A 10598-nucleotide genomic window follows, 5' to 3' on the forward strand; every position below is an offset into this window, starting at 1 on the left:
TAATTTCTTTACAGCTGCAGTTTGTACTAAGTTAAATCATTCTTTCATTACTGCTTCGTACTTTGTCCTTATGCACTTTTACTTCACGTTCACTGCTTTCAATAGCCACGTCTAAATTTAATTATAATTATGCAATAGTTTAATTGGTAAAGTGTGGACAAAGACTTGCATTGAAATAACTAATATTGATAATGCAGCTGTTTGAAGTCCAGTTGTGTTTTGTAAGATTCTGTGAAATTCTTTAATAACTTTGCAGTGTGTAAAGTTTCAGAAAGAGATTTGAAATAAAATTCTCGCTCTCATGGTCTTTAATTATGACATAGTTGATTAACGGAAAGTCTATGGAAAAAAAAAAATGAAAAAAAAGAATGAGAACGTTACCTCTGGAATCCGGGTGGGGGTCAGTGTTGTGTCATAATTCCCTAAAAAACCCAAATCCAAAAGTCCCACACCCAGTTTATCAGCTCTATTTAAAATGTGGGTGTGGACGGAGTTTTGTGTTTTGTTCCACTTTAAGTCTAGTCTTGCTCAACTTGCCTTCACTGCACATCTTAACAGTTTTAATGCCACCATAGTTTTTAGATTCCTGCAGGCTATCATTAGTAAAAGCTAAAAGTAAAATCTGTCAACTGGACAAAAAGCTGTAGGAGTGAACAAGCGGCTTGGATGAGCTGCAAAACGTCTTCACTCCTACAATCTTTAGTCCAGTTGACAGATTTTACTTTTGGCTTTTACTATGGATCAGACCTAAACAACTGAGGGATTGCACAGATATAGACTGATCAAATCAAATCAAAATCACATTATTTGTCCTTGAGGGGCAGTTTAAACATGTTGAGCAGTAAAATACATCAATAACAGAAAAGCTCAAAGTAAAGTCTCAGTGCAGCTCAAAAGGTAGAGTCATCAGGTCCAGTGTCAAGGCAGTTTGAGGTAGTGGTAGCCCTCAGGACAAAAGTGTCCCTCCTCTGTGTCCTCTGTGTCCTGCAGCATCACAGCGGTGTCCAGTGTCCAAAAACAAACCTGGAGTTGTGTTTTGTTTCATTCACATGTTTGAGTAACACTTTATTATTAGTCTGTTTATATCTCCAAAGCTCAAAATGCTCTGTTCCACCTTGTGATGTCATGTAGTGGTCATTTTGAAGTTAACAGCTCATTTTACCTTTAGTTCAGTAGAGATGGGCAATTCCAGGACTGATCAGTTGCCAAGACGTGTGTTACAAACACCAAAGACTCATTTTAACAAACTAATTTACTGCTTCTTCCAGGCCTTACAGAGAAATTATGCCAACTTATAAACATTAGAAACAACCATTTCATCTTATCGTCATCACACCAGAACAAATCAGGGCATCAGGTGAATAAAGGATTTCTAAATTCATGATAAAATGGACAATACAACAAAAAATGAGCTTCACTTTCCACCTCTCCCAACTCACAGAAACCACAAAGTCTTTCTTCTTCAGGGGCTTGAGAAAACCTCCCAGTTTCTGCATCCAGAGGAAGGATCCCTGTCACAACTGTGCCTCAACGATCTTTGGTTCCTGCTCAGATTTGCTCGGACATAAAATTCAGTCTTAAATGTATCTTTTATTTGAATATATGCATCTTTTATTAGAAGTGCAATGCTGCCCTCTGCTGTTCTTGATCACTTCTAGACTCAGATAATATTTCCTTTTGCCCGTACTTTAGAAGTTTATTCGAAGTTGGAATATAGCCCATCGGCGGTCTTGGTGCTTGGGTCCAGGTTGGAGTAGTCCTCGTTGGGGCCACTGAAGTTCATATACACATCATCAGGATTGGGCGACATTTCCCTATTCAATGAAAAGAAATATAAAGGCTTGTACAGGATCGTACTACTAACCGCAAGGGGGGCTCTAATAGGGCCCGGCAGATATCACTAAATTACTCAAAAAACGTGTACATGTTTTTGATGAAACAACACTATAACTCAAATAATTTATCTTTCATGGTCCAAAATAGCTTTAAAAACATGCATTCTTACTAATCTTTTGGGCTCACCTCTCCACAGATCTGACCTTGCTTGTCTCTACGAATAAAGATAAGTTACTCGCCCAACTGTTGCAAATTCTACGCAAAGCAATGACATCACCATGGAGACAAACAGGTGGTGATCCCTTCATCAGAAAAGTGGCATAGTGCAGCTTTAGATAATAATGAAAATAATAAAAGGGTAGCATGACACTGGAGACTTACGTGTCTTTGGTTCTGTGGCCGAGACCTGAAATAGAACAAGAATTGTATAGGTTTAGGTCAAGTTTGGATATTTTCTATGCAAAAGTGATTTTTTTTTTTTTTTTTTTGCTTTATGGTTAAAAAATAAATCTTAGGTAAGGACAATATCAGTGCGAATATACAGTAGATAGTGGCCAACGTACAGAATTATCTCATATTGTATCAAACTAAATCCCAGATAGCTGATATTTACTTAAAAGCTACTCCAGTCTCCATGAAGCTACAAAGGTGACTGTATGTTTACTCTACACAAACACATATTATAATATTTTTTCTCAGTGAAATTTGATGTATTTCCATGTATTTGAGCAAAATGCGTCTTGCCACAGTACAGATAGTTGCATTAGCAGCTCTTGAGGTCAAAATAAGTCTGCTGTGTACTGTCTGCGTATAGTTATAAAGAGCTGTATTGTCCAAGAATCAGGACGTGCACTTTAGCATGCTAGTTGTTGTTAGCTTTACCGCTCTCTGAAAGTTGTGAAGAGTGCTTACTAACTCATAATTGCAGTATACTCAGAATGCATAACTGTGGACCACTGCAAACTGTTTAAAATACACAAGTCTGTTCTTAACAATATGTAAGAGGCAAAAGTGTCCAACTAGAGGTGAGTTGCACAATTTTGAGGCCGTGAACTGAACACAATCATATATGTTATTTTTGCATTCAGTCATAATGCTAGTGGTTTGTAGAAGTTTTCATACATCTGAAAGTGATGAACTTGAGCATTATTCCCAACCAGGCAATGACATCACATATTGCCTTGGACGCTGAGCCCTGGTTTGGTTACCTGTGGAGTTGTTTAGAGAGGTGGATGTGGTGCTAAACTTCTGCCAGCCCAACCAAAATAATAGCCCCAAGACCAGAATCAAGGCCAGAAGAGAGAAGGCGAATCCAGCCATGCCCAGGCCACCCACTGCAAAGAAACGAGAGAAGACAGCAGTGTTACACAGATGAAGTTCTTCTTGGGACTCCAATGTCTGTGGTCATGGTGACATTCATTTTCATTATTTTTACTCTCAGTGTAATCCTGCCTCAGCCTTGTTTTGTTTTGTTAATCCAGGGTTGGTCACAAGTTTAGGAGCTTTTAAGTCGGGAGTCCACGGTATGATTTTGTCAGGCTGTGATGAAAGATTTCAGATCGTGGGGAAAATCTTGAGTCATTGTGCAAAATCCTGAGTCTTAATTCTGAGAGTGAAACGTCTAACATGTAGCATTGACCTTTGCTAACTGGTACATTTGCAGAGACGTTACCATTCTGAGCTTGGAGCCTGATATTCTCTCTGAACTTTTCCATGACTGATCATAAGCACCATCTCCCACTGTGCATTTGTGCTTCTTTCATGTTTGCACTGTTGTTCTGATGCTGTTGTTGTATATATTTTCTACCTTTAAGTATTTTTATTTGATTTTTAAGCATATCTTTTTTTTTTACTTCGTGCATTGCCTTATTTGTATTTGTATTTATTCAGTGTGTTTTATGTTTTATGTTGCACTTTATCACCAAAATAAGTTCCTGCCCAATGGCAATAAAAGGATTCTGATTCTGATTCTTGTTCTTATGTTAATATGTTAATATGTTAAAAAAAAAAAAGTGCTCCAGTGGACACCAGGCTTTAGACTTTCTTTAGAAGATAGTACATTTTTCCTGACTTAGTATGCACTTTACTTCTGGTTTAGTCCTAACTTAGCACTGATGTTGCAGTAGCTTTTAAGACAAACTGAATGGCATTATTTAACCAGACAAACAAAACAAATATTATTTAATACTTGAAAGTACAACAAACCTACCAGCTTTCTGTACGGACACTATCATCACCATGCGCCACTCACTGTAAATTAACACGTCAGAGGAATTCATGGCAGAGCAACTGTAAGAACCGCTCTGCTGTGGATTGGTCAACCTCAGCTCCGCTCCGCTGCTCGGCTCTAACTTTAGGTGCAAATTGTCGCTATATCGAACCCACTGCCAGGAAATCAAACCCACAACTGAGCCGCTATGGACCAGACACTGCAGTACCACAACCTGCCCCTCTGTCACTGGGTAGTCCGGGGCCGCCTGGAGTTTCAGGCGCAGCGGAAGAGGAGAGGTGGTAATGTCGGAGAAGGTGGTGGAGACGGTGGTGGTGGTGAGAAGGTTGGTGGTGAGCTGGCGGTTTCGGATAGTAGTGGTGGGGGGTGGGGTAGTTGTGGTGGGTAGAAGACGTCGGGTAGATGACGTCATGGATGTGGGTGTAGAGAGTGCCTCTGTGGTCTGGAAAGCTGTAAACAAATACAAAAAAGTCATTGTTACAAAAGAAGCTTTTACAATATAATCTATTCAGATTTTTTGTTTTGTTTTTGTTACTAATTTACAAAAACAAAACAGCCACCCCCCCAAAAAAAAATAAAGCATTAAAGAAGACATACTGTGCTGGTGTTTGCAATATAATTATCTATGATACCCATCATTATGTTATAATTTGGACATTTTAAATCACAATATTCATCTACAACAACTTAAGAAAATAAACAAGTCAGCTAACTATGGAGCAAATGTCACCATAAAAGTCGACAAGGGTTTGATCACCGATAAGGCCTCTTGAAAATAAGTGATTAAAGATTGCTCATAAGAGCAACCATGGGAGTCATGAGAAACAATATCCACCATGAAAATAATGGGTAGAGGCTAAAATCAAGGCAGCGCGGAAACTGTCAGAGGGCCAACTGTCAGAGGCCCAGAGAGGTGCAATAAAAAAACAAGTACCCAAGAGGTACAGCCAGATGCCCATACCTGAAGCACTGGAAACTGACAAACAAAGGCTTCAAGCCTTGGCCAGCCACCTAAGAGGTACACACAAAATAATGAAGTCAGACGAATAAACTGTCTGTTCACAACACAACTGGCAAAAGTGTATGCTCGATGGCAGTCTAATAACATCAGAACAGTCCCACCAAGGCTGGAAACCCAACAGTACTGGAAAGATATATGGGAGAAGGAGGCATCACATAACAATGATATACAGTGGCTGGTGGCTCTGAGAGAAGCAGCCTCTCTGAGCAGAATCCAGTCACCATCACAGAGGCAGACATCCAGAAAAGAGTCTCAGGTATGAAAATTCTGACTGCGCCAGGCCCTGACATGATCCACGCTTATGAACACCCTCATGAGCACCTGGCACCACAAATGAACCAGCTGCTAAGGGATGGGACTCACCCTGAATGGCTAACGGATCCAAAAGGATCCCTCAAAGGGTCCAGTCCCATCCAACTATCGGCCTGTCTGTCCACATCAAGGAAGCTCATTTCAGGCATCATCACAGCTAAGATAAGTGGGCACAATACATGAGCACAGCACAGAAGGGCATCGCCAAAGATACCAGAGAAGCCAAACACCACCTTCTGGTAGACCGAACAGCCGCCTGAGACTGCAGCACCCATCAGACCAACATGTGCACTACCTGGATTGATTACAAGAAAGCCTACGACTCAATGCCACACACATAGATCACTGAATGCTGGAGCTGTACAACATCAACAGGACTCTTAGAATCTTCATTGCAAACTCGATGAGGTTGTGGAAAACCACCTTTGAGGCCAGTGGCAAGCCACTTGCACGTGACCATCAAATGTGGCATATACCAAGGAGACACACTGTCCCCACTGCTGTTCTGCATAGGTCTGAATCCCCTCAGCCAAACATCAACAACACTGGCTGTGGATGCCAACTCAGGAATGGAGTCACCATCAGTCATCTCCTCTACATGGATGAAATCAAGCTGTACGCTAAGAATGAGAGAGACATCGACTCATTGATCCACACCACCAGGATCTACAGCACAGACAATGGAAGGTCATTCGGGTTTGAGAAGTGTAGCCGGTGACAAATAGAAGGAATAATAGCAGACACTGAGGACGGTTACAAGTACCTTGATATCTGTGAATAAAATTATGCTTATATTTTTATCATTAATGAACTGTATGTTGATATTGTATGCTTGTGACTAACATGGTGTCATGGAAACTACAAGCCTGTGTAATTGAAATGTATAACTAAATTGAAAAGTAATTGAACTGAGAAACAGGAAACGAGGGTGCGGGTGAAATGTCAAAATCTGTGTAACCTGAACTGAAAGATAAGAAAAGTCATGTCTTTGTGGGAAGGAAACAGAGTGTTGTTCTCCTGATAAGCATGATGGGAAAACTGCTGGGTTGAGTAAATGTGTCCAAATAAAAGGCTGCTGTGACAAAGAGAGGGCGGAGAAGGCACAGCAAAGACCTCGTGGAGGCAGTCTGCATAGCTTCTCGTGTGTGCTCTCTCCCCTCTGATCAGGCAAGGCAAGGCAAGGCAAGTTTATTTGTATAGCACAATTCGTACACAAGGTAATTCAAAGTGCTTTACAGAATAAGAAAGACATTAAAATCACACAAATCAAACATAAATAATCACAAATAATCATCATAAAATTAACATTAAAAGAGAAGAGTGCAGAATAAAAACCTGTCAGTCATATGCACAGCTAAACAGAACTGTTTTGAGTCTGGATTTAAACATTGTCAAAGTAGAGGCCTGTCTCACATCTTCAGGAAGACTGTTCCAAGTTTTAGCTGCATAAAATCTAAACGCTGATTCCCCATGTTTAGTCCTGACTCTGGGCACCAGCAGTAGGCCGATCCCTGAAGTCCTCAAATTGCGAGATGGTTCATATGGCACTAACATGTCGGAGATATACTTTGGACTTAGGCCATGGAGAGACTTATACACAAGCAGAGCTGCTTTAAAGTCTATTCTTTGAGCTACAGGAAGCCAGTGCAGAGACCTGAGCACAGGACTTATGTGCTCATACTTCCTGGTTCTAGTCAGGACCCGAGCAGCAGCATTCTGGATGTACTGCAGCTGTGTTAAGGCTCGTTTGGAGAGGCCAGTGAGCAGGCCGTTACAGTAGTCTAACCTACTGGAGACAAATGCATGGATAAGTCTCTCTAAGTCTGGCTTTGACAGTATACCTTTGATTTTTGCAATGTTTTTTAGGTGGTAAAAAGCTGCAGATGTTATTGATTTGATGTGGCTGTTAAAGTTCAAGTCTGAGTCCATTATTACCCCTAGATTTCTAGCCTGATTTGAAGGTTTTAGAGAGAGAGACTGGAGGTGACTGCTGACACTTTCTCTATGTTTCTGTGGGCCAAAGATGATAACTTCAGTCTTGTCTGAGTTTAGCAGAAGAAAGTTGTTTTGCATCCACACACTGATCTGTTGGATGCAGTGGCAGAGTGAGTCCACTGGTCCATATAGATCAGAGCAGAAGAAAAGTCTAACACTTGTCCTGAGTCTTTTTGGGTAAACAGCGCGTCGAGAACAGAGTTTTCTTGACAGTATCCCACAAGCAAATGGCAACCTTGAAGAGGAAACAAGGAAAGCAGCCATGGCCAAGTACCTGAGACGAGTAAGGCAAGTCCTAAAGAGTCAGCTCAATGGCAAGAACAAGACCAAGGCAATAAACAGCTACGCCCTGCCAGTAATCAGATACCCAGCAGGAACCATGCACTGGCCAAAAGAGGAGATACAGACCACAGACATAAAGACCAGAAAGCTCCTGACCATGCATTGCGGATTCCATCCCAAATCTATCATGCTGAGACTGTATGCAAGCCATAAGGAAGGAGGCCGTGGACCAGTGAGTGTGAGAGCCACTGTCCAGGATGCTGTAGAAGCCCCTGCAGCAGGTGCGCTTACCTGGTTTTCCCACGGTGTGGTCTGATGGACTATATAAGCACTCCCTTTCTCATTGCTCCCCCTTTTGCCCATACGCATTTCCAGGTCCCTGTGTAGGCAGCTCTGTCCTCCATGCCCAGGTAAAGTCCTACACGCTGAACTTCGTAGTGCGTTCACGTACGCCCTCGTCTTTGGCGACATGTAATTAATACCCACTACTCCTGTCCATTCACAAACTTGTTCAAACTAAAGTCCATGTTTCATGTAGTTCCTGTGCTTGGCCGTTACATTGCACCTTGGGCCAAGTGCACGTCGCTGTGTGCCCTCATCTGCAGTGACAGGTAATGCCCTGTGGGACCTCTTCATTCATAAAATCCCTAAATTCTTACGCATCTGTACCTTGTCATGAATACAAAAAGTAAACGCATCCCAAATGTAATTTCAACTCAAAGCATACATCCTCTAGCTATTAGTTTGTGTAGCAGGCATTGTGCCAAGGATGACATGAGACATCTTGCGTCTTATTGCAAACTTCAGAAAGTGAGCTGCGTAAAGTGGACTCACAGCCATCAACCCTGGGATTGTGTGCTTACCCTACTCGACCAGCGGTATGTGTCCCTCCTTAGTTGAGTTCAGTTAAATTGAGCTGTAGGACTAATGCTAATTCCCCATTCATTCATTCATTCGCCTTTGTGCCTTTTTGCTAAGTTTTCGCCTTGCCCTACCTTTGCTTTGTCATTCTGTTTTGTCTTTCGCCTTGTCTGTCTTTGGTTTTACTTCACCTTTTGTTTTGCTCTGCTCAACTTAGTTTAAGTCGGCCCACTGTGAGATCACCTTTAGTGGTGCTGTCCTGGGCTGAGCTCGGGCGGGTGCACCTGAGCATCGAGCAGTATTTCGCCCTGTACATGGTCTGGCAGCCGGTGTGTTTGGGCTCTGTAAACTTTTAATGAATTGAATAAGTGTGTGGTGAAATCGGATTTTATATATATATATATATATATATATATATATATATATATATATATATATATATATATATATATATATATATATATATATATATATATATATATATTGTAGTCATTGTTAATGAAATTAAAACAGTGTTTCCTTTTAATATGTAAAATAAACATGATGTAAATGAAATGGAACCTGGTTCTTTCATCTTGATACACTTACCTGTGTGCCTTATATGTAGGGTTTAGTCCCCAAACTAGATTTGGGGTGGTGTTGTTGCAACACTTATATTTATTAGTACTATCTCAAATTGTTAACTCCTTGATTGCCCCTCCCCCAATCGATGGGTCAAGGGACATTTGTGACAGGTAGGAGCTCACATTTGCTTATTATTTACTACACAAACAAAGTTGTTGAAGCAAGTAAACATAGCAAAAATGGAAGGGGATAAAAACAAAATACAGAAAAATAATTCATGAAAAATCTAAGAAGGCAAAAATTAGTATTTCTTTATTTTTATTATTGATTTTATTTTTATTTATTTTTATTTTAAATCCATTTTATTTATAGTTTTTAGAATATTAATTTATATTTTCTGTTTTGTTGCAATTAACTTTTATTTAATTTTAAAAATTATTTTATTTAGGTTTTATTTTCTAGGTCCGTGTGTATCTATGAATGGATGTGTGTGTATACAGGCAATATTCATATCCAACAGTATTACCTTTATAATCTATTTGTCTCATCTGTTTATTTTCTTCCTCTCCACCACAGAACCCCATCCAGCCACAGACATGATTGTTTTTTCCCCATAATCGATGTTCTTTCCCCAGCCTCCCACCTCACCTTACAGACAGCATGTTAAAATCTACACTATGATGTAAATACTTAACCAGAGGCAACGTTTGTGTTTATAAGAGTAGGGCAATGTCCTGACTGCAGCAGTATTTTAACATCAGTGATTAAAGTTAATGGTTAATTTTAGTAGTAGTAGTAGTGGTATTTAGTAGTTTATTAAACTGCCAGCCTCCAATCCAGGACTATTCTACAAAATTCGGGGTTGCAAAAAATATCCCTCACCCTATATCTGTTTTAATAATACTGATTTGACGACAGCTGCTATAATAGATTTAAGTGAAACTGAGGCTTCACCAACATTACAAAATTGGCAATGCAGTTCTGAACCAGTATTAAATTAGTTCTAGACTAATACCACCTGGGTCTGAAACAGGTCCAAAGCTGAGTTAAACAAGGACAACAAGGGTCACATCTTGAACAGGCCCGCTCTACTTGATACGTGTTCATATCAGTATATAGTTTCAGTACTAGTTTTCGTATAGACCAGTGTCTGGGTTTCGATATGTTGTGACAAGCCCACAGGTGGTACATGTAAATACATATAAAGTCGTTCTAATAATAAATGAGCCTTACCAATAGACGCCAAGAGAATAATATTCCAAAGCATGGTGTTGCTCAGAGGAGACTACACTGGTGTGAGGTGAGTGCTCAGGTGAGGAGGAGGAAGAGGAGCATAGGGGAAGTCCTGAGAGCCAGAGGAACTAATCGAAATACAGAACAATCATATCAAACAATTGAATCAGGACGTTTGAGGAAAGTTTGGCAGGTATTTATAGCCATCACATTGTTCTCAACTTGAAATGAGTCAGTGCTTTGGGTAATTGTACTTCTGATAAA

At 40.4% G+C, this 10598-nt stretch overlaps 1 protein-coding gene across 1 annotated transcript; it reads right to left on the reverse strand.

Annotated features, from left to right (window-relative positions):
* Positions 1–4159: 4159 nt before the first annotated feature.
* On the reverse strand, positions 4160–10380 carry LOC117390116 (hepatitis A virus cellular receptor 1-like). The gene is made up of 3 exons (XM_055230935.1): positions 10335–10380; positions 4198–4516; positions 4160–4163 (listed from the first exon to the last, which is right to left on the reverse strand). Exons 1-3 carry the CDS (start codon positions 10366–10368, stop codon positions 4160–4162), a joined length of 357 nt encoding a protein of 118 aa, XP_055086910.1. The 5' UTR covers positions 10369–10380.
* Between the last annotated feature and the right edge of the window lie 218 nt (positions 10381–10598).

The sequence above is a fragment of the Periophthalmus magnuspinnatus genome, chromosome 22 (assembly GCF_009829125.3).
Source record: "Periophthalmus magnuspinnatus isolate fPerMag1 chromosome 22, fPerMag1.2.pri, whole genome shotgun sequence".
Taxonomy (NCBI): Eukaryota; Metazoa; Chordata; class Actinopteri; order Gobiiformes; family Gobiidae; genus Periophthalmus; species Periophthalmus magnuspinnatus.

Excerpts from the sequence above, each read along its gene's own strand:
- LOC117390116 (XM_055230935.1), bottom strand. The coding sequence starts at position 10,368 with ATGCTTTGGAATATTATTCTCTTGGCGTCTATTG. Across the intron at positions 4,517-10,334 it reads TATTCTCTTGGCGTCTATTG|CTTTCCAGACCACAGAGGCA; the intron begins GTAAGGCTCATT and ends ATTTGTTTACAG.